The sequence below is a fragment of the Fulmarus glacialis genome, unplaced genomic scaffold, assembly GCF_000690835.1.
Source record: "Fulmarus glacialis isolate BGI_N327 unplaced genomic scaffold, ASM69083v1 scaffold2463, whole genome shotgun sequence".
NCBI lineage: Eukaryota > Metazoa > Chordata > Aves > Procellariiformes > Procellariidae > Fulmarus > Fulmarus glacialis.
This window is the reverse complement of record NW_009203393.1, coordinates 2,169-25,349: the sequence shown is the minus strand read 5'-3', so window position 1 is coordinate 25,349 and position 23,181 is coordinate 2,169. Positions and strand designations below refer to the sequence as shown.

At 37.8% G+C, this 23,181-nt stretch overlaps 1 protein-coding gene across 3 annotated transcripts in view; it reads left to right on the top strand.

Annotated features, from left to right (window-relative positions):
- Nucleotides 1–21,394, top strand: part of GAPVD1 (GTPase activating protein and VPS9 domains 1) — a 22,013-nt gene extending 619 nt beyond the window's left edge. Inside the window, exons 2-26 of one of the 3 annotated variants that reach the window (XM_009574603.1) lie at nucleotides 1–831; nucleotides 1,332–1,418; nucleotides 2,413–2,547; nucleotides 2,669–2,858; nucleotides 4,695–4,855; nucleotides 5,761–5,890; nucleotides 6,793–6,918; nucleotides 7,741–7,914; nucleotides 8,221–8,361; nucleotides 8,987–9,121; nucleotides 9,341–9,460; nucleotides 9,954–10,031; nucleotides 10,159–10,532; nucleotides 11,047–11,134; nucleotides 12,235–12,315; nucleotides 12,977–13,134; nucleotides 13,292–13,312; nucleotides 13,631–13,758; nucleotides 14,161–14,270; nucleotides 14,926–15,085; nucleotides 15,565–15,752; nucleotides 17,144–17,357; nucleotides 17,953–18,025; nucleotides 18,892–19,089; nucleotides 19,800–21,394. The exon at nucleotides 1–831 is cut by the window's left edge and continues 16 nt beyond it. In XM_009574603.1, coding sequence (XP_009572898.1) covers nucleotides 1–831; nucleotides 1,332–1,418; nucleotides 2,413–2,547; nucleotides 2,669–2,858; nucleotides 4,695–4,855; nucleotides 5,761–5,890; nucleotides 6,793–6,918; nucleotides 7,741–7,914; nucleotides 8,221–8,361; nucleotides 8,987–9,121; nucleotides 9,341–9,460; nucleotides 9,954–10,031; nucleotides 10,159–10,532; nucleotides 11,047–11,134; nucleotides 12,235–12,315; nucleotides 12,977–13,134; nucleotides 13,292–13,312; nucleotides 13,631–13,758; nucleotides 14,161–14,270; nucleotides 14,926–15,085; nucleotides 15,565–15,752; nucleotides 17,144–17,357; nucleotides 17,953–18,025; nucleotides 18,892–19,089; nucleotides 19,800–19,940 — 4,242 coding nt within the window. In that variant the 3' untranslated portion in view covers nucleotides 19,941–21,394. Of the gene's footprint in view, nucleotides 832–1,331; nucleotides 1,419–2,412; nucleotides 2,548–2,668; nucleotides 2,859–4,694; nucleotides 4,856–5,760; nucleotides 5,891–6,792; nucleotides 6,919–7,740; nucleotides 7,915–8,220; nucleotides 8,362–8,986; nucleotides 9,122–9,340; nucleotides 9,461–9,953; nucleotides 10,032–10,158; nucleotides 10,533–11,046; nucleotides 11,135–12,234; nucleotides 12,316–12,976; nucleotides 13,135–13,291; nucleotides 13,313–13,628; nucleotides 13,759–14,160; nucleotides 14,271–14,925; nucleotides 15,086–15,564; nucleotides 15,753–17,143; nucleotides 17,358–17,952; nucleotides 18,026–18,891; nucleotides 19,090–19,799 lie in introns of all 3 variants that reach the window. The other 2 variants (XM_009574605.1, XM_009574604.1) reach the window with 2 other exon arrangements.
- The last annotated feature ends 1,787 nt before the right edge of the window (nucleotides 21,395–23,181 follow it).

Below are 23,181 nucleotides of genomic sequence, written 5' to 3'. Positions count from 1 at the left end.
CCTGCTGAATGTTGCCAGCATGCTAAAATCTTGGAGGACACGCAGTTTGTGGATGGATATAAGCAGTTGGGATTTCAGGAGGCTGCTTACGGAGAATTCCTAAACAGATTGAGAGAGAACCCTAGGCTTATTGCATCCTGTCTGGTTGCTGGAGAGAAGCTCAACCAGGACAACACTCAGAGTGTCATTCACACAGTCTTTACCTCCATTTATGGCAATTGCATCATGCAGGAGGATGAGAGCTACCTCCTCCAGGTCCTCCGTTACTTGATTGAATTTGAACTCAAGGAAAGCGACAACCCGAGGCGGCTGTTGAGACGAGGCACCTGTGCATTCAGCATCTTATTCAAACTTTTCTCTGAAGGACTCTTTTCTGCAAAACTTTTTCTTACTGCAACTTTACATGAGCCAATCATGCAGCTTCTGGTTGAAGATGAAGACCACCTGGAAACTGATCCAAACAAGTTAATTGAGAGATTCTCCCCAGTACAACAGGAAAAGTTATTTGGAGAGAAAGGCACAGAAAAGTTCAAGCAAAGAGTCCAAGAGATGGTTGACTCCAATGAGGCCAAGCTGGTGACCTTGGTGAACAAATTCATTGGCTATCTCAAACAAAATACTTACTGTTTTCCTCACAGCTTGAGATGGATTGTGTCACAAATGTACAAAACGCTCTCGTGTGTAGACAGGCTGGAGGTTGGGGAGGTCAGAGCAATGTGCACAGATCTTCTTCTAGCATGTTTCATCTGTCCTGCAATTGTTAACCCAGAACAGTATGGGATAATTTCTGATGCTCCTATAAATGAGGTGGCAAGATTTAATCTGATGCAGGTATGATTCACTTCAAAGTACTCTTAAAAAAAAAAAAAAAGTATGAGAAATGTTCTTGGCCTGTTTTTTTCCACTAGAACTGATGTTACTACAGTAAAGGTAAAGGTACTGTCCCTCCTACCTATAAGACAAATGCTAACAAAATATTTGTGTTATCATTGCTGAAAAGGCATGCTCTAAAGTTTATCTGTTTGCTTAAATAGTTAATTCTGATGTGTTGTAAAAACAAAACATGCTTTGTTTGGGAAGTGGGGGGAAGTATGGATGCTCATAGCATACTGTGTGTGCAGGTTTTCTTGTTAAATGCAATGACTGCTTTTTTCTAAAGCTTCTTTCATTTTTTCTGCCCTGAAAGCGAGTGCAAGACTCTGTCCACTCCATCAGAAGTATTTCTCTGAGTATTAAATGAAAAAAAAATTAGAATGGAGGAGTTGTCTTAACTAATTTTTATAATGGGGTCCATCATGTTGTTGTTTTGAAATGCTTCTTTCTCATTTCAGGTTGGGAGACTTCTGCAGCAGTTGGCAATGACAGGTTCTGAAGAGGGAGATCCACGTATGAAGAGCAACCTTGCTAAATTTGACAAAGTAAGAATCCAGACTAAGAAAAGCTAAGACTTGTGTATACTTCATCCTTCTGCAGTCTCTTTTTTCAGGCATTGCAAAGGACTTACTAAGCATTTAACTTCCGAGTTACATGCACTGAAAAGCAGATTACATCCTGCACAAAGCTGGGAACAAGATCTTGAATACTGGAATTAAGGGTCAGGGATTCCTGCTTCTACTCTGACATAATACTTCTTAAAAGAAAATACAAAAAAGAAATAAAAGCAAGTTATCTTTTAAACTGAAATGTTGAATTACTGTCTGTGGTTTTTCTACTGAACCTAAAGAAAACACTTCAATCTGAAGACAACTGTTGTACGAAGTCTGGTTTAAAATGAAGTAATTTGTTAGTGCAAGGAGCTTCTGTTCCTTTTTTGCGTAGTTTTGCTTTTTTTGTTCAGGTTTTCCTTTGTTAGTATGAATCATCCATAGCAATACTGAAATTAGCTTCATCAGAGGAATAGTGAAACTAATGATCTTTGATGTATTGTCATATGTTTAAAAAACTGTTGATTTGCTTGTGTAACTTCCAGGTTTTTGCTAATTATAATTTACACAGTCATCATACAAAGTTACACATTTATTATTCAAGTAACATTCAATCAGATTAGAAAGTGACATTGTGTGTTGCTTCCTTGTTTCACTTCTAGTCTGTGCTCAGCAGATTCTTCAGGAAGGGGCAGTTTAATTGTCATAAAACAGTTTAATTTTTTAAAAAATTGTAAGAAGACACTTAAGTAAGTAACACTTTTGAATGCAGAAAAAGAATGAAGGAAATGCTAAAACTAACTGCGTGCTTTCCTTGCTTGCTCTTCAGAGATTTTTTAATCATACGTGGTATTTTATCGTAAGATTTTAAAAGCAGGAAGTAAAACTTAGATCATTATATAAACTGCTTAACTCTTGTGGTAACGTATATTCTTTCCAAACTCTAGTAAATGGTCTCTCATCTAAAAACTATTTCTTCCCTTTGCAGAGCTGTGTTGCTGCTTTCCTGGATGTAGTTATTGATGGGCGTGCAGTTGAAACTCCTCCAATGTCTTCTGTTAATCTTCTGGAGGGGTTGAGTAGAACAGTGGTTTACATGACATACAGCCAGCTAACTAGTCTGGTAATATCTTAAGTTCTTAAAAAGAAGTAGTATAAACTTGTCCCTGTATGTTTACAGATAGGGTAAACAAGGCTGATAATTTACGCTGCAATTTTTACCAACACTAATTCTAAATTTTTAGGTTGGCTTTATGCGGAATGTAATGTCAAGCGATCAACTTAAGGAAGATCGGATGGCTTTGGAAAACTTGCTGGCAAACTTACCCCAGAATAAACCAGGAAAAAGCAGCAGCCTTGAAATGACTCCGTATAATACCCCACAGCTTTCTCCTGCAACTACTCCAGCTAACAAAAAAAATCGTTTACCAATAGGTAAGGAGAGCAAGCAGACTTCTTGCATGATTTCTGATACCTTGATACACTTCCTGTTCCATTTTTTCAGTCATCTCTTGGGGTTACTCTTCAACTACACCTTCAGTTCCTACTTCTTCTGAGTAGACGGTGAGGAATTTTCTTTTGTATAGAAAGCCAGGTAACTTGCTTACTTTCTGATGCAAGTATGGTGAGCTTCATCACTCTGGATTGAACTTGAGAGAAACACTGGAGCGGCTGATTGGCAGGCTAGTGCAATGATAATAAAGGGAAAGTTTGAAGATGGGAAGCAGATCTAGGAGGGAATATTGCTTAGGAAAGTGGCAGGATGAAAGGATGACATTTAATTAGTAGAATGGAGTAGAGTAAGTTTACAGTTTTTGTATGTCAGAGGAGAGCAAATGCAGAGTAGGATGAAAGAGCAAGAGCAGAACTTCTAGAGTATGTGCTGAGAAGAGAAGCTTTCTTCTTTCTCCATTATTTGCCTGGTCTAATTCCAATTGTTAGTATACTGTAATGCAGTTTTATGTTTGTTGGGTTTTTGTCCTCTTTTTGAATAGGATTTCTAGGTCTTGAACTTTCCCATTTCAATAAAATTTTCTCTTAAAATAGGAAGTGTGGTACTCTTCTTCAGTGTATATTTAAATGAATATGACCACATGGGATATTTTTGTTTGTTTGAGAGATTTGGTGTTAGTGTGTAACAGGATGAAATATGCAGAGCCCGATAAGTGGCAAAAAAACCCACAAAACCAATCCCAAAACAGACCTATCCCATGTTGTTTTAACTCTACTTCTGAATGGTTCTGGTCTTATGCCTATGAAGTAGTGGCACAACAGCATTTATTTTATGGTATAAAATAGTTTTTGCTCAAATTTTTTATTTCTTTTGTTTCATTTTAATGCTTTCGAAATCCAGGACAGCAATTGGCAGCCATTACTGCCTGGGATTCTTCTGCTACCAATCTTTCAGCTCATATAACTCTAGTAACCCCTTTTGGTGGGTAATGCCCTCTTTCCATTTTTCTCTATGAAACTTTTACTTATAACACATGACTTAAGCATGTCTTTGGTTTACTTTGGCAATCAGTTACATTTTCAGATTTCTTCATTGATTTCTATATGAAACTCATTTTGTATGTACATGTAGTTTTTAAAAACACCTTGTGTGCCTTTGTGTGATAATCAAAATTTGGCTGTGACTTCCGCACACTTGCCTTGTTTTCCCTGGACCAAATAAAGAAATAACTGGTGTCATGCTGCCATACTTAGAAATCTTAATTCCATGTGGGCGTTTTTCCTTCCACAGTGCCAAATGTGGGAATGTGAGGCTACTTGAAAAGACTAATAGAATCACAAAATAATGAAAGTAAACCACCTGATGTTGAATTGTGTGTCTGGGTTTGAGACACCGGTTAGAATAAGATTTCCCTGCTTTTTAGGAGAAAAAACTTCTAAATAAATTAAACAGAGTTATAAACCACAGGAACCTAGACCTTTTTTTATTGGTAACAAACTTCTTCATTTTCTGAATTAATTTATTAAGGGTCTTTCTGTGATTGGAATACACTGAATTTGTGTAGGCAAAGAGGACATAGTTTACCTTGTTTCTCTAAATTTCATGTTGAAAGTTTGCTTTTTCACAATTCAGTACTCAAATTTAAACACTAGTTCCATCTCTCAAAGTCTAATATGACTTTTCATTTTGTGAGTTTATTTAGTATGCCTATTATTAATTCAGAACATTGCCGTTCTGTATTTCCATTGTATTGTCTTTTTTTCCTCCTTAAACAAGGAAAAGCTTTCTAATGTTGATATTTCAAAATATTTTCTTAGCAACTCGTAGCAGAAGTAGATCAAATATTCTAATGGATCAGCATGGCGATCATGAAGGATCCTCCCAGGAGACTATCCCAGAAGTTCAGCCGGAAGAAGTGCTGGTGATTTCTTTGGGGACAGGTCCACAGATTACCCCAGGAATGATGTCAGAAAATGAGGTATGCAAAAACTATCACGTCTCGGATATTTTGAAAAGTACAGCCTCTGTGTTCTCTAATAGCAGAACGGTGAAGTTGTGACACTAAGTTTGGGTAATAAATCCAGAATGGGAATTAAAATCCTTACTTCATTTTACTGAACTTGGGGGTTGTAGCTTTCAAATTTCCCTTTTTTTAGATTTTTTTTTTCCTCACTTAGTATATCTGCAAGGCGTGAAAAGCAGTGTATTAACACAGGAAAAATGAACCTGGTAGATTTATGAAAAGGCTTTGTCATCTAACATGCTTAAGAGCAAGCTTGGGCTATTGCTTCTGAGCCTGAAGAAACTGAATCAGTTGCCTTTGCACGCTCTGCCCTTTGGATCAAGTGGCACAGGTGAATGACAGAACTGGAACACTGATCCCGACGTTTTTGGCAGCTCGAACTTGAAATGCACAGGCCCAGCTTCTTGTGAGGGTGGAGCTGTGGTCAAGTTGCCATGAATGCCTTCAGACTATGTTGCTTAGGGTAAGGCTGGTTTTACAGGCTTTTCTTTCACCAGCCATAGCACAGCTTCTGCTTTCATCTTTGCTGCCTTGCCTGATAGTTCGGATTATCTCCTTTTGCAGCCTCTTAACAATCAGTTTCTGTATTATATTTATCTGCTGGAGTGATGAGGGAGCTGGTGGTTCCATTATTATCAGGACTTGCCTTATATTCACGTCTTGCTTACCTTACATTCTCTCCAGGCCATGACTTTGGAGAGAGCTGTAGTTTTTCAAACGGAATGTTAGAAATTTGATTGTGCCATTAACATCTAGGGAGAAAAATGCAAAAAATGTATGTAATGTTTTGTTTATTGCTTAATTATCTGGAAAATAGATTATCTTAAGCAAGTCTTTTCTCTTTGCCCCCCACTCTCCAGGTCTTAAATATGCAGCTTGCAGATGGCGGACAAGGAGATGTCCCCGTTGATGAAAACAAACTCCATGGTAAACCTGATAAAACCTTGCGCTTTTCCCTCTGCAGTGATAATCTGGAAGGAATATCTGAAGGTGAAGGGCTGCTTAAGTCTTGAAGAAGTTTTGTCCCTTTTCCCCCCCCCGCCCTTAACTATAAAAGGAACTTCTGTTAAATACAGCATGTCATCTTCGCCATTTTGAAGACTCTGCTTGTTATTTTACCGTGAGAGCCTGCCTCTTCTCTTAGCCATTCCAAGGAAAAAGTCTGGAGCTAAATTTCGAGCTACAAAGGCATAACTGAGTCTGAGAACTAGGAAGAAAAAAACTAAGTATATTTAGAAAGAGAAGACAAAGGGATTTTTTTTTTTTTGAAACTTAAGTGCAGTACTAATTACTAAGATAATCTAACTTGGCTCTAAACTTAGACTTCTCAGACTTATTTTTCTTCATGTTTTAATAACCTATTACATATCTCAGAATAGTTTCTGGACTCTGGACAACTGCTTTATATGAACCTCAGACACAACAAAGCACAGGTTTATTCGTGGTATTGAAGAGGTTTGTACAGATCACTCAGCATGCATTATTTTGTGTAACTTCCATAATTTAGTTTTTGCTCTCTCTCTTCTCAAAATAAGAAAATAAATTCATGGACAAGTAAATAAATTAATGGCAATGACTTTATTGACTTTTTAGTTATAGTTAAGTACAGTAATGGTGAGATTCCAGCTGTTTCTGGTAACGTATTTGTAGATTATTGTAATTAGTGTGGTACTCTAAACATGGGAAGTACAAATCAGTGCGGGTTAAGTATCTATAGAGTAGGGATCAAGAGTAGAGCAAATGTACATTTAGTTCATCAACTCAGTGTTTTATATTGGAATGGCTACTTCATTTCTTTTCATCTTTCTAGTTAATTGTGTCCTGGATTGTTAATGCTGTATATTTAGGAACTGTTATTCAAATTAGATTTAGAGTAAAACCTGTTTTCACAGGTCCTTCAAATCGCTCCAACTCTGTGTCATCTTTGGATTTAGAAGGGGAGTCTGTGTCAGAGCTTGGCGCGGGCCCCTCTGGGAGCAATGGTGTTGAAGCTCTGCAGCTGTTGGAGCACGAACAAGGCAGGTGCACATTCTCTAATACAAGTGCCTGAGGTGCTGTGGATGATAAAGCCAAAGTTCTGTGGAAAAAGGTTAAAAATTGACTAATTCAGGAAAAAATAAGTAGAAGTTTTCCTTGTGCAATCGCTCTTGCATTTATTTATGGGTTTGGGTTTTTTTCCTAGAAATATTTCTTGTAGTCCATTGTTAGGGAAAGGAAATTGCATGGGATTTTGAGGTTTAAGTCCCTTATAGGAAACTGCTTGTGAAGTTTTGCTTGATACCAAGATTTTTGTCTTCAGGAAATAGGGTGATCTGAATTGGAGTAGTCTTAAAGCATCTGGCTAGCTCCCTTATATATTTATCAAATGCTGGAACAGGTTGCCCAAAGAGGTTGTGTTGTCTCAGCCTAGGAGATATTCAAAACATGACTGGACATGACCATGAGCAACCTGCTGTAATTGACCCTGTTTTGAGCAGAAGGTTTGGACTTGAATGATCTCTGGAGGCCTCAGCTTTTCTGTGATAAGTTCTTCTTACAGGAATTGTATCAGTTTCTTGATAGTGTGCTAAATTTTATTCATTTTGTCTGTCAATTTGGTTGATAGGTCACCATGTGTAGTTTAAGATTTTTCTTCTTATGTCTCAAATGTGCTTAAAAACTGTTTTAAGGCAGCATCTCTTGAATAGTATAACAGTGCTTTACAGGCCTTACTTTAAAACACTGTCTTACCTGACAGAATTCGAGGGGGGGTTGTTTTGTTTGGGTTTTTTTTCCTATTTTCAATCAGAAGTAATTGGAGAAGCCTTTTAAAAAAATGAGAACTTTTTATCTTTACATAGCCACAACTCAGGATAATCTTGATGACAAGCTCCGTAAATTTGAAATCCGTGACATGATGGGGTTGACTGATGACAGAGATATATCAGAAACTGTGAGTGAAACTTGGAGTACAGATGTCTTGGGAAGTGACTTTGATCCAAATATTGATGAAGATCGTTTGCAAGAAATAGCAGGTAACTTGGTGGTACATCTGGTATGTTAAAATGCTTCATGCTTGCTCTAAAATAGTGAGGCTGCAGAGCCCTCCTCCTCTCTTTCTAAATAGGTCTGTTTTTGTTGATTAAACTGGAGCTTTTCTATAGGAGGATTTTGTGTGCATGGCCTGTATTGTATTGGGTTGCTCATTTCTATCTTTTCAACATTGTCTTTCATGGTTACTTTATTAAGGACACTTAAAATGTGTTCTTATTTTTCTCTCTTATTAGAACTGTCTCCAGGAAGCCTGTATCTAGCTATATGCTTCGGCTTTACTTTTGCAGGTGCAGCTGCAGAGAACATGCTAGGCAGCTTGCTGTGTTTACCAGGTTCAGGATCCGTCTTGCTTGATCCCTGCACAGGTTCAACCATATCAGAAACCACAAGTGAGGCCTGGAGTGTGGAAGTATTACCAAGTGATTCAGGTCAGAATCGTGCAGTTTTTGCTTATTTCTTTAGCGTGAATCAAGACTCTTCTAGAGGCATATAATGCAAAGCAACAGCCTCTTTCTCTTTCTTCGAGAAATCATTGTCCTAGGGTTAAGTTAGGGTTTGTGAATACTTCCAGTATTAAAAGGACAAACTGTTCCTAGGCAGAGAGAAGATGGAAAGCATTGTGAGAGAGTTACTGTTACTTAAGAAATCACAGTTTACTTTGGTTTGTTGTGGTTTAACCCGGCAGGCAGCCAAACACCATGCAGCCGCTTGCTCACCCCTACCCCCCGCCCCCACCCAGTGGGACAGGGAGAGAATCGGAAGGGTAAGAGTGAGAAAAGGAAGATTTGACTGTATACTGTTGTCTCTGAGAAATACAATACTTAAAAGAGTAAAAACTTCTTAGAATGCCCGTGCAGATAGAGCATTGCTATCCATGCAGAGTCCTGCTTTCTGTATAGGGAGAAAACTCTTGCTGAAGTGGTTGAGTTAGCTTAGAACTTAATATGGTAAATCAGCACATACCCCCCTTCCCTCTGTATGTGAATATTAAGGGAGCATGGCATTGAGTAATGATACTTTTTCTCTCTACTCTCCATTGTCTCCCTTTTGTAGAGGCCCCAGACTTAAAACAGGAGGAAAGGCTACAAGAACTGGAAAGCTGTTCTGGGCTGGGTAGCACATCTGATGATACAGATGTAAGGGAGGTCAGTTCTCGACCCAGTACACCAGGCCTCAGCGTTGTATCAGGTGTGTTTAATTGCCTCTGAAAACACACTGCTGTATTAGAACATGATTAGCATCTGCTTTGCTGCGCTTTCTTTAGTTATACATAATTTCACTCACAAAATAACTTTTTGCACTCCTTCTGGAATTTTCAAAGCAGTAATTCTTTGTTCATCTTACAGATGATTTTGCTTCCTTTTTCTCTGAAAGACTATTACAGATTCTTCTTTTGTTATGTGTAAGGTATTAGTGCAACATCTGAAGATATTCCTAATAAGATTGAGGATCTCAGGTCCGAATGTAGCTCCGACTTTGGGGGAAAAGATTCCGTGACAAGTCCTGACATGGATGAAACGGCCCACGGTAAGTAAGTTACTTACCTGTAAATGAGAATCAGAATCTCTGGTAACTGAGGTCTCAGAACATTGCTTAAAATGACATTTGTAGAATCCTTAAATTTTACAATTTCTCCCAATTTCAAAGTTCTGGTGGCTAAGCTTAACATTTTCCTTATTTGCTAGCACTGTATTTGTTTGACAAAGAGACTCCAGTATTTCATAGTACTAGAGCTTGAGTACTAGATCTAAGATCACCTTTTCTTAATTCGGTTTGATTAAACTAACTGTCCTCTTGCACATTGGAATTGGTCCACTCCTCAAGATTTCCCCCACTTTTCGTGATGTAATTCTTTGATCATTTCAGCATACTCCAGAGATCTTTCCATATAAGAATATCTTTAAAAATATTTTGCAAAAAAACGTTTGTAAACTTTTGTTGCTGAGGGCTGTTTTTCCAATGTCCCTTATGTTATAGGTAGTTCTTGTTACAGTGCTAACTTTTTTTTTCTGTATTTCAGGAGCCAGTCAGTTGACATCTCCTCCTTCTCAGACAGATTCTTTGCTTGCACTGTTTGACCCTCTGTCATCAAATGAGGGTGAGTTGAAAAGAATAAGCTTTTTTTAAAAAAAATAGGCATTTTCAATGCTTCTGTGTCAGTATCAGCTAATTTGGAAGAATTTTAAAAGAAATGTGTGTGGCTTCTTTTATGCTTATGACCTCAGGTGTATCAGCTGTAGTAAGGCCTAAAGTACACTATGCAAGACCCTCTCATCCACCACCGGATCCACCGATCTTGGAAGGAGCTATGGGAGGTAATGAGGCCCGATTACCAAACTTTGGGTCTCACACTTTAATTCCAACTGATTTAGAAGCATTTAAGCAGAGGCATTCTTATCCAGAGAGGCTAGTCCGCAGTAGGAGTTCAGATATAGTATCATCAGTTCGGAGACCTATGAGTGATCCTGGGTGGAACAGACGTCCTGGTAATGAGGAGAGGGAGCTTCCTATGCCAACCACCAACACTGGAGCAGCTGTTCTGGTGGCTGCATCTCAGTCATCATCTTCGTCTCCCAGTAAAGACTCCTCTAGGGGAGAGGTAAGGCTTCTATTTATCATTTTTGTTTTTTTCTAGCATGCCCACTTCAATTATGCATCTAGTGCTAGAAAGCTGGTACTAAATGTGTTTAGCCAAGGAATTACAATGCACTTTTGTTACCTTTTAAATGTTGGCCAATAATGTTTTACAAGCTAAAGCTACAGATGTTCAGAATGGCTTAAATGAATCTGGCTTCTCTTAAATTTACTGGATTTGGTGGGACTTCAGAAATAGCTTTGTGGTAGTGTTTAAATTTAAAATGCTGCAGCATCCTGAAAAGTAATTTTCTTTAAAAAAGAAATAAGTGAAATCTAAGTTTCTTCATGTCTTTGGTTTTGCATTTATAGGCTGCCCTCTTCAGGAGGGATATTTCTAACTTAATCTGCTATGGCTTTCTGTGCTCTGCTGTAGTTCTGTTTTTACAGTTGATGTAGCATAACCTGAGGTTGAGGAGAAATTTTGTCTTTACACTTGATATGGTAGATGCTCAAATGTAGACTCTGCCCTTCTACAGATTGAAGATCGAAAAGACAGTGATGATGAGAAGTCTGACAGAAACAAGCCCTGGTGGAGGAAACGTTTTGTGTCTGCCATGCCCAAAGGTAGGATCATGTCCATCTAGTTTTGGTACTTCAGTAAGAGTGCACACTGCCTTTATTCTATCTTCAGTCACTTTTACGGGAAGTTTTTACAGTTCTACTTTGAAAAGCTGACCAGACTGACATAGATTTGTAACAGAGTAAAAGCTGTCCTGTTTAATTTTGAGAAATAAAGGATTATTATTTACAGAATTGCAAATGTGGCCATAAAGAGAGAATTATTGAAATACGAAGTATGCAGTACCTATAAAGAAGTGTGTAAGCTGAAAGGAATTTGGTTAGACATTGTGTTATCTTAATCATTCGGTAACCTTGGAATCCTTATGTGGGGCCAGTCATTTCATAGTTGTATGGTATTAACTTCATTGCAGCTTCACTGAGAACTAGTCTTAATTCTCTACGGATGGTAGTGTGCTAGTTGAAGAATATTGATAACTTAGGATATCTCTTGTAACACGGCATGAGTGGAAATTAGACTTTGGCTATTTACAAAGTAAAGCTTGTTCAAGATAATATTTGGCTTTCATGTTGTGAATAATGACAACTGGGATGGAACAATGTGTGCATATTAGATATTCTCTCTGTTTTTTTTAAAACAGACTTTCAGTTAGAAAAGAACCAATGTAATCTTTGCAGTCTCTGTGTGACTTCAAATAATGATACAGTATTTTAATACCACTTTGTTTGCTTTTCCATTTCACAATGTGCTGTCTTTGCATCTTCTCCCTGAACTCTTACTAGTGGGAAGGAGTTGCCAGAAAAGATTCATGTCATTATGACAAATATTTAAGTTAGGACTATTGGCTAAACTAAAGTATATGTAAAGATGTAAATAAAAATGGGAAGCTGACTCCCTTTCGTAGTAATTACCTAGAGTGTACTGTACCTGGAAGGCAAAACTGTTCTGCCTCGCTCGTGGTAGCATGTCTGTTAAAGGTGGAGCTTACTACATATGATGACAGTACAGTTCTGCTCCACCTCATGAATAGGCTTTTATTGAAGTTTATTTGATGACAAACTTCTGCATTAGCCACTTCCTTAAAGTTTCTTCAATCTGGCCATTTTCTCAGAATAGTCTTTGATATGGTACCTTGCATTTTCAGCTCCTATTCCATTTAGAAAGAAAGAAAAACAAGAAAAAGACAAAGATGATATGGTGCCTGACAGATACTCAACACTTCAAGGTATGTGAATAATGTCATCATAGTAATTTTCTCTCATAATATGACCTCTAGAGTTCCAGAGTGCCCACCAGGTATCTGTTTACAGAAAGGCATATGCTATTGTAATTGGTGTTCAAAACTGGCTTTCTGAATAAGAAAGTGGATAAAGACTTCTTGCCTAGAAGACTGTTTTTAAATTGTCATGCTTCTGTCAGTGTGTGTAGTATTGGATTCTCGACTCAAGTCTTCACTTTTTTTTTTTTCCTTCTCATTATAAAGCTTATGTCCTTATCATAGCTGAGCTGTAAGGATAGCTGCAGACACGTTCCTGTAATAATTACTTAAGTGCTAAATTAAACATGATTTGAACCTGGGTGTTTAGTTTTCTGTTTGCCTAATCGTTTCTAGAAGTCTTCAAATATACAAGAACCATTTGTGTATACAGTATAAATATGCTAAGGATCTGGTTTTATTTGTTCACTTTCATTGTACTTTTTTTTTTGCTGCTGCTTTTGCTTCAGACTTTATAAATATATTTGAATTGTGGCTACATGGAACACAAGCAGCTATTTGTTTGATGTGGCTAAAAACGGAGTCCAAATGTCTAGGTCTAAATTTTTGTATTTGCTTTCAGTTGGCACGATACAAGGTTAACTCCTGTTGTTTTTAATGGTCTTTTCAGATGATCCCAGCCCAAGGCTCAGTGCGCAGGCGCAAGCTGCGGAGGACATTCTGGACAAATACAGGAATGCAATTAAGCGAACCAGTCCTAGTGAAGGAGCCATAGTAAACTATGATGGTGCAGGTAAGAACCTGGCTTTTATAATCATCACCAACATAGTTTCTCCTCCTTAAAGATAAAAAACACTTCAGTATTCTAGACAAATGTTAGTACTAACAGCTGAACAATGCGAGCTCTAAACCAGGAACATTTGTCAAATCATCGGTGGGACAATCCCTCGGAGACTGGGAATTAAATCAGTATTCCCAAGGACAGCTCTTTCATGTTGCCATTGAGGTGGTTGGTTGTTAATAGCACATCTCTTACCAGTTTTTTGTTTTGGGTTTGTGGTTTTTGTGTTGGTTTGTTTTTTTTTTTTAATGGATAATGAAGAAGTGTATTGCCTTCCAGAATTGATGCAATTTCTTCTTAGTGACTTGTAGATTGTATATTTTTAATATACTTTTTTCACTTACTCAGAACAAGTTGTTTTATTTGCTGTCTCCATTCCCCCCCGATCTTAGAATAACAAGAAGAAAATAGAGAATATTAGTCTAGTTTCTTCTTCTGACTCCTCTCTTCAAGTGTAATGTTGGCTTTTTCATTTCCATAGAGACTATTGGGGATGGTGAGAGTATGCATGACTCTCCACGTGATGAGGCTTTGCAAAACATGTCTGCAGATGATCTCCCAGATTCTGCAAGTCAAGTAGCACAGCCACAAAGTTCTGCTTTCTCCTATAGGTAAATACACTTGCAGGTTTAATCTTACCCACAAGGTAGAACTGAAGCCATGTGATTGGTTCCCACAAAAATCTTAATAGGGATTAATTGTAAACTTTTATGTGCTTTTAGTTTTAAGCATCTCAAACTGTCATATTTCTACTGATGAAGGGGGGATGTTGTAACCTGAAAGGACAGAGCAGTTCAGTGTTAGGAAAATTCCTCTGAAACTGGTCTAGGTGCTATATCAAAAGAACTGATATTCTGAAGTCTTGACAACATTGGTGCATTACAGTTATGTTAAATAACTTTTAGGCAGTGTTCAAACAAACAAACAAACAAAAAACCCCAGAAGTAAAGACTGCTTGTTGAAGAAGCAGACCTTGCAGCAACTTTGTTAAGAAAATATTTTTACTCTTTAAGGGATGCGAAGAAGAAATTGAGATTGGCTCTTTGTTCAGCAGATTCTGTTGCCTTCCCAATGTTGACACATTCAACAAGGAATGGTCTACCAGATCACACAGACCCTGAAGGTAAATGTTCTTTATGCATACAGATATTTTGTACTGTATGTGCCTCTTCTTTTCTCTCGTCTAATGGCGCTTGTACTGCACTATTTATGGTAACTTCTGTTTGGCATAGATATAGAAAGCATAGGCCGCCTTTTGCCCCCCAAAATGTTTTCTTTCTTAGTCCACAAACAAATCTTCCAACTAAATCTAGTTTAATTTTTTGTAATGAAGTATCTCGGATATAGTGCAGGCAGAGCCTGAAGCTGTAGAATACACTCCCAAAATATATGTACTGTTGGGAGTTGTGCTACAGTACTAATAGAGTAACTTGAATGATTTACTGAGTCTGTGTTGACTTTAGTATGTGTGTCTTGTGTTTGCATCCCTCCATTCATTCAAGGTTTATTTGCAGACAGGTGAATTTGTCACCTTATCTGGTCGTCTTCACGTTTCAGAATGGTTCTAAATACTAAAGAAGATGGTGATATGAAAACTTATCCCTTGATATCTGGAAAATTCAAAAAGACATATTAAATTGTTCTTAAAGTAACCTTTATTGCCTAATGTTCAGAAGTTTTGCTTTAAACTGTTACGTGTTTCCCATATTCAAAAACAGTTTTATTTTCATCATGCCTACATTTCTTTTCCTTAATAATTTTCCTTTGTTCTTTATTAGATAATGAAATTGTGTGCTTCTTGAAAGTTCAGCTAGCTGAAGCTATTAACCTCCAAGACAAAAACTTGATGGCCCAGCTGCAAGAGACAATGCGATGTGTAAGCCGCTTTGATAACAGGACCTGTCGAAAGCTGCTGGCATCTATTGCGGAGGACTATAGGTAGTTTGTTCAGTATCTTATTATTAATGGGTTTCCAAATGCGTACATTTCTTCACTACTAGATTGGGAAGATCCCTTTTGGTTTAAACTGTACTTTACCAAATCCGCTTGTTATATCTTTGCTTCCCCACATAATGATGGAATTGTTTCACCTATCTGCAAATGGCTTAAAAAAGCTTGGACCTTAAGTCAGTTCATATAGTAATAAACTCAGGTTAAATCAATTTGTGGCTAATGTTCAGCTCTAACACACAAAAGATGCTGGTTGGAATTTGCTTTAGTCTAGCATTCTGGAGTGCCACAAGGGCAGTGAATTCAGTCAGACAAATCTGTATAAGATGGAACTTCCTAATTCAGGTGTTATCTTCGTTTTAAAAACAACGGGTTGAAGATTCCTCTTGCACTACAACTTAACAGTTTGTAAAGCTGTTAGCCTCTATCTTTATTATGAATCTAATGTAGAGCACTCTTTATTTTAGGAAAAGAGCTCCATATATTGCTTATTTAACTCGATGTCGCCAAGGCCTGCAAACGACACAAGCGCACTTGGAAAGGCTGTTGCAAAGAGTTCTGCGAGATAAAGAAGTGGCCAACAGATACTTCACTACAGTATGTGTGAGGTTGCTGCTAGAGAGCAAAGAAAAGAAAATAAGGGAGTTTATTCAAGGTAAGATTAATGCAGACTGTGGAATGTTTATATTCCTTTACTCCATATTTAGATGCTGACTCAGGTTAATGTTTTAAAATACAACTTCTGATCTGAGGAGCAGATTCCTAAAACGGTTTTCATTTCAGCTGGTAAATTTAATGGCTCAAATAGACAGATTACTGTGACTTAACAGTATGTTGTGGCAGCTAAGCCATGGTAACTGTCTGCATTTTTCATGGGCTAAGAGAATGAAAGTAATTTGACCTCACTTGGCCTAAAAAGTTATGCTAAATCTTATTATCTAGCATCTGCCCCATGGAAGAAGCATGAATACTATTAATTATTTTAGATCTACTGATAAATGATAAATTAAGTTGCAGCATTCAGTCCTCACTACAGAACCTGTGGTTGTACCTTGGAAGATACGAGGAATAATAGTAGTATGAATCAAATGAATCAAAGATTAAAAAATATCATAGCATAAGGGATATCAGCACCAGGAAGACAACTCTCTCAAAACAGAGTCACTTAAAACAAACTATTTCTATGTTATCTATGCCCATACCTGACTTAATGAAGTACATAAGAAATTTGGAGTCAGTTCTTGCTCCTGGAGCATATAGTACTGCATATTAAATGTACCTGAATAGGCTGGAATTAATATAAGAACTTATATCTACTGGGGTTAAAGTTCTGGTAATAAGATTCAGTGACCCAGGAAGGAGTTAAAGCCCTTTCATTGGCTAGAAAGGAGACAGCTATTTCTGGATGATCTAAAAGAGCAATTGGCAACTGTGGCGTTTAGGCTGCTGGCAGATGTGAGTGGCAGTTGTCTTCTAGTGCAGAGTGCTATAAATATGAAGCCGATGAATGGCCAGTGATTTGGTCATGCTGCATTAACTTGGCTGCATCACTCATTCTGTATTTTGTAGATAAATATGAATATTGCAACTATGCATACTTAATAAAGGTAGTGGTAGGAAACGGTACGCATGGGTTTTCTTGATATCTTCCCCTGCCCCCTCCCCTTTCAGCATCTGACAACTTTGTGTGCGCTGGTTCCTACCAGTGACTGTTCTAGTGATTGTTCTGGGTGTTAATCTCTGTGGGTGGCTGGAAAGAAGGCATAAGAACTGGTACTGCAGAGGAAGTGTTGAACACAGTATCAAGTAGAGTATTTTGACCATATGCTTTGCTAAATGTGTTCTATATGCTTTTCCTTTAATTCCTCCATCTATTTCAAGTGTTCCTGCTTGTATTTCTTTTACTGGGGCATGGGCAAAACAGAGCCTCAGTGCTGCCTGGCAAGAAGTCTGAAGTAGATTCTGGGTTCTTCTTTCCAGAAAAACCTATCAGAAATAATGTTTTTTTCTTAACTGAATGTTCTCTCTCTTTTTACTTTTTATCAGATTTCCAGAAACTCACAGCAGCAGATGATAAAACAGCCCAGGTTGAGGATTTTCTTCAGTTCTTATATGGGGCTATGGCTCAGGATGCCATATGGCAGAATGCCAGTGAGGAACAGCTTCAGGATGCACAATTAGCTATAGAACGCAGTGTGATGAATCGTATTTTCAAACTTGCATTCTACCCTAATCAGGATGGAGATATTTTGCGTGACCAGTAAGTTAATGTAATTTGAAGTACCTGGTTTCTCTTTTGCAGTTGGTGCAGATGGAAGCTGTGCAGTCTTCATGTGACAGACTTGACTAAGTCAGCCATGCCATACAAACTCATGTTTTCTTTCAGAATGTTTTGGAAAAGAACAAGGAAGCGCTTTAGCATCATGTGCAAAAGTGTGTGTTTGCAATAAACTGCTAGAGCAGAATAAAATTGTAAATGTAATGACTTAAGATACAGACTTTCAGATCTGCAAGTGTATATGCTGAGAGAATGACCAAAATCTGCATCAGGACTCCTTCCATTTTCTGTTTTGATACAGTATTTTCTATGCATTTGGGGTTTTTGGTTTTTGTGTTTTAGAACATATGCTGTTTGAATGCTCTACTAGCTGTGTGGTTGTACTTGATTGTATGGCAAAATCCTCTGCATCTCTTATTGACCTAGTGTCCATTAGCTGTAAGACCATCACGATTATATGCATATCCTGAAGATCTCTCTTGTAGTATCAAACTTAAAACCAGTGGGAAACCTTAGGGGCCTACTGGCTGGCTGCTGCTTCTTACTTTTCACTCTTGTTTTTTGTGTTTGTTTTCAGGGTCCTTCATGAGCACATACAGAGGTTATCTAAAGTAGTGACTGCAAACCACAGAGCACTTCAGATACCTGAGGTAACAACTTCTCCTTTTCTTCACTTTCATATGTGTGTCAGGGTCCTTGGTTTTGATTGTGTTTGGGATGGGGAGAGGGTTGTTTTGTTTTACACTTAGAAACATTGCTTTTCTATCTGTGACAGCTGAAATATCCTGCAGGAAAAACATGCTTTAGTATCTTCCACTGACTGATCCTTCCAAATTCATTTTTTTCTGATTTTGCCACCTCTGTCCTAATAGTAAGATTTAAGAACTAATACTACATTGCACTAAGATGCAGTAACTTTCTGATAATTTGTTTCAAAAGACAAGAATCCTTTATGCTTCTAATGTGATTCATATGCCATAGCTGTGGTTTACAGCCGTCAGGTTAACTTTCTGAACTAGCCAGAATTAATGGAACCTTGCAGATCTGTGAATTTGCCCAGTGCTTTCACTTTTCTCATGGCTAGTAGGATAACTAAAAGCAGGTTAGTAGGCTTAAGTCGTCTGTCAGAGGCTGGATGTTTGCAGCTTTCCTAGTTCTCAATTCAGCACTTTAACTGTATGACTCAAACCGGTGAGCGTTCATAAAGCTGCTGATATGGAAGACTGAGACATACAGCTCTACCTTCATTTGAAACAGTACACTGGAGAAGTCAAGGAGAAGTACAGGCTAATTATATTAGTTGCACATAGAGTGCCAGCACCTTGTAGTTTTTTTACTATAACACAGCAGGAAGCCACCTTCATTGTGAGTATAATGTAACTACCTTGACTCAAAGCTTCCCATTTCTCCGGAACCTTGCTCCTGCCTGCAAGTCTCTGGTACTTCAGATCCTCTGTGGTGCACAGTAGTAGCTTGGACAAACAAGAACTGGCAGCATGTTGGGTTTTTTCCCTAGGTGTATCTCCGGGAGGCACCATGGCCATCTGCACAGTCTGAAATCCGCACAATAAGCGCTTATAAAACCCCCCGAGACAAAGTACAGTGTATCCTGCGAATGTGTTCAACCATCATGAACCTGCTTAGTCTGGCAAATGAAGATTCAGTACCTGGGGCAGATGATTTTGTTCCTGTTCTGGTCTTTGTCCTCATAAAGGTGAGTTATTTTGCAAAGATCACAAACCCTAGCTAATTCTTGTAATAAACAAGCAAATTTTAGGAAGAAAAATAATGCATTTGGGTAACTGGGAGTCTGCTAGACTCAAAACCAGATCGAATTCAGCAGGTTTAAATAGAAACATCAGAAATGTAGTCACAGTTATAGTTTTTGAATCCAAGCAAACTTTGCATTTGGAACCAAGGAAATAGGGGTGCAGGCATTGTGTGTGGAGTGGGGTTTTTTTGAGATGTGTCCACCAGCAGCTGTCATCTGTGCATGCTTAATGTTGTCCTCTTTCAGGACCAAGATCCACACTAGGACTGACTTGCATTGTGTTGGTGACCTTTTTTGACATAAGAGTGTTTGGAGAATGGTCTGTCATATATAAGATGCTAAAACAATAGGCTTTTCCATGTGTTGAAATCCCTAATGACTTTTATAGATTCTGCCAGTGTTACACTTCTTTTTCTTGGCCTGCTGTTCTTTTTTCCTTGTTGGAAAAATGCTCCTTTCATCAAGTCTGATGCATTCTGAGTGTGTGAAAGGGTAAATAGTCGCTACCCTACAGATACGTTACATAATCATGTATTACGAATCTGTGAGGATCACTGTACAAATAGAATTGTATTTCTATTCTGTATCTTGTAATGCTTTATGTTTAGCTTTGCAGACAAGCTGTGAGTGTCTCTTTCTTCTTTAACCCTCAGGCAAATCCACCTTGCTTGCTGTCCACTGTTCAGTACATCAGTAGTTTCTATGCCAACTGTTTATCTGGAGAAGAATCATACTGGTGGATGCAGTTCACAGCAGCAGTTGAATTCATTAAAACTATTGATGATCGCAAGTAACTCAAATGGCACATGTATGGGCAGACTTGTTAGCAGAAGACGACTATATAAGAATGTACAACAGCTGCAAAAGCTGAAGAAGAGACTTTCCTTGTATAATACTGTACAGAATTAAGGCATTTTAAAACACACCTTTACTAATCAAATTAATTTAACAGATTTTCCTCTTCTCTTTTGGTTGCGTTTTTCTCCCCTATAGATACTGGCACTGCAAAAGGGACCACAGTTTTCAGGTATTTTGGAATCTCAAAACATGCAGAAAATTCTTCATGCTTTTTCCACCACTCCTCTTCCTGAATTCTTACTCACGTGAATAACTCACTTCATTTAATTTCTAATAGAAAACTGAAACAAGAAGAATCAGGGCAACCACTTAGTATACTTTCTAGCTTAATACACCTTTTATTAATAAAACACCAGCCACACTGAAAGTTTGTAGTAGCTGACATTAGTTATCAATTGTATTTCACCTAAATTTAAAATCTGAGAGGACAGTGTAAATATTATATACCTATATTTAATGCATTGCAATTATCTTTGGACTCATTATCCTTTGAATAAACAAGCAAAAGCCTCTCTGACCTCTAACAGGTTGTGACATACTGTGTTTTGGTAATGAAAGGATTTCCTCGAAAGGCTAAGATTAAAAAAGGGCAAACTGAACTATTTATTAAAATGTAATTAAGATTACTGAAATTTCTAAAACTGGAATTTATAATAGACAGGGCTTATTAGATAGCTAAACACTTTTTGGCTAGGGCATTAGGGTGTTATAAAGGTTTGGATATATAGAGGAGAGGGACTGTAAGTTACAATAGATAAGTTAATATAAAAAAGGAGAAATAAAGTACCTTACTGTAATATTTTTTCTGAAATATTGTGTATACTGTACAAACCCCAAACAGAGATCCTTAACAGAACCTTGGACTGTAATATATATTTTGATTAGTGACATTAAATACATATGCCAGGGGTTTCAGTGAATGTTTTTACTAAATGTTCTTAGTATTGTCTGCTATGCAGCAGTGCAAGTTTTACTGTTCATATAAAATATTTTAAAATATAACACTGTTCTTTATGAAACATATCATGACATCAGTTCAGGGTGTTTTATAGATTTCTCACCCCACCTTTCCCTTAAACTGACAATTATCAACTTAAAGAAGTTTTTATGCACACCACCACATGGATTTTTCATGAGTGAAATGGTCTGAGTGATGGCCAGTGGTTGTTACCTGTATATAAGCACTTGCTGTTCTTTTTTAGCTAGAATTACAGTGGAAAAAGGACAGCAAGCATTTAACTTTTTCATGTCAGTATTATTTCTTGCTCTTCCCAGAGTGTTCATTGCACTTCTGACAGAGGGATGTGTTAAAACTTGGTGTCTGTGAGTGGTAAAGAAAACAAAATCTTTCTCGCATTCTTTTCAAAATACGATTGGGGTTTTTTTGTGTGTGTGTGCATTTTGATGATTAAAACCTGTAAGCAACTAGTACTCGGGAAAATAATTTGGTTAACTGAAATTAGAGCAATTTATGTAAAGTATCAAGTGCTTGATTTGGCTGTGGTACTTGTCAAGGCATAATTAAAGAAACTTACTTTCTAGGACTCTAATATGTAATTCAGTATAACATTTTTGCCAAACTAATCACAGGTGAGAGGGTGGGATGGTAGCTTTTTTCTTTTATTTATAGTCTTTCTCCTCTATTAGAGACTTGATTGTGTGGAGGAGCAATACTCAGTAGAAACAAAATTCTTCTGATCTGCCTTACTATGGTAACTCAGTCTGTGTAGCATTGCAATATTCTAGTTATTTAGCCTTGATGGGTTTTTGGTGCTGAACACGTAACTTAATATTGCAAGCACAGCCCTGACCAATAACACTCAGCAGAGAAGCACAAATATGCCCTTGAAGATATGGCCAGATCATATCTAAAAGCAATATAAATTTATTTATATTGAAGTGTCCTGTAATATTTAATTATTACTTGAATATCTGAGGTGTTAAGATCGATGTATGAAAGTTCTTTTAGTCCTGCAGTTTGGGTGTTAGTCGAGGAGAGTATATGTACAATCCTTAAAGAAGGCACAAAGACACTTAAGTTGGTGATTACCCTGAGCATTGCTTCTGTTTGCAAACTTGGCAAGCAGGATTTGATCAGCACCATCAGGTCTTTCAGATTTGCTCCCCTTTACGGAAAGGGCAAGAACATTTCCTTCACAATTTTTATCGCTTTGTTTCTATGCGTAGAAAAATAGTTAAAAGAACTGGAGGGTTTTTTTTATTATTTAGTTATTTTAAAACCAGTAAGTGTTTCAATGAGCCCCAGATGAGCTGAGAGTCTTCATAGCAAGATGGTCCTTTGCTTCTTTTTCTCAACCTACTTTGAAAGTCCTTTATATAGTCTTGATAGGTGTGGTTAGAGAATTAGGCTTTCCAAAGAATTAAAAAACTTCCTGTAATATCCTCGTACTATTTTCCCCTGGTGTCCCATAACGTTCTGTTTTAAAAAGATAAATTACATGTATAGGAAGTGATGTTGTTAGGTTTTGATGTGCAATAGTAAAGGTGAAAAGACAGTGCATAAAGGACCAAAAGTAACAGAACTGTTGCCAAAAGGTGCCAGCCAACCATGTACCTGTTGCTGTAAACTTGGTGCTTTCTGTTAATTAAATTACTTCAACCACTGAAGGATGAATGGAACATTTTGGGGAAAGGGGAGAGGGGAGAGGTCATTAGTAGCAGATTGCAGTTATGGACCTCAGGCTCGGTCGTTGCCTTCAGCGCTGGTTGTTGGTGTGTCTGGAGGAGCTGCCGAATTAAATGATGGCATGGCTATGCCTGTTAATATTACAGAGGTGGTATTTTCCTTTTTTGGGTAGAGGAGTGAAAGGAAAGGGCTGGTTTTTTCATCCCTGGGAGATCCCTTTTTGCTCCTAACCCTAAATGAGATTTCTCTTTAAAGCTTTTTTAAAATCCTCTTTAAGGGGAATTGGAATGTGTATGGCCTATTAAGTATTTGAGTTTAAAAGTTTTTGTTTTGAAGACCTTATACTACCAAATGCTGAATGTAACTGCCATAAATTTCAGGAAGAAAAGCCACAGACATGATCCTGTTTCCTGTAGGTGAGTTTCTGGTGAGCACAGTGTTGGTTCGTATCACTTGAAACCGTTAATGTTCTGTTAAGCCGAATTCTCACAGAAGTTTGAGAACTCGCTGCCATGTTAACGCTGGGTAGT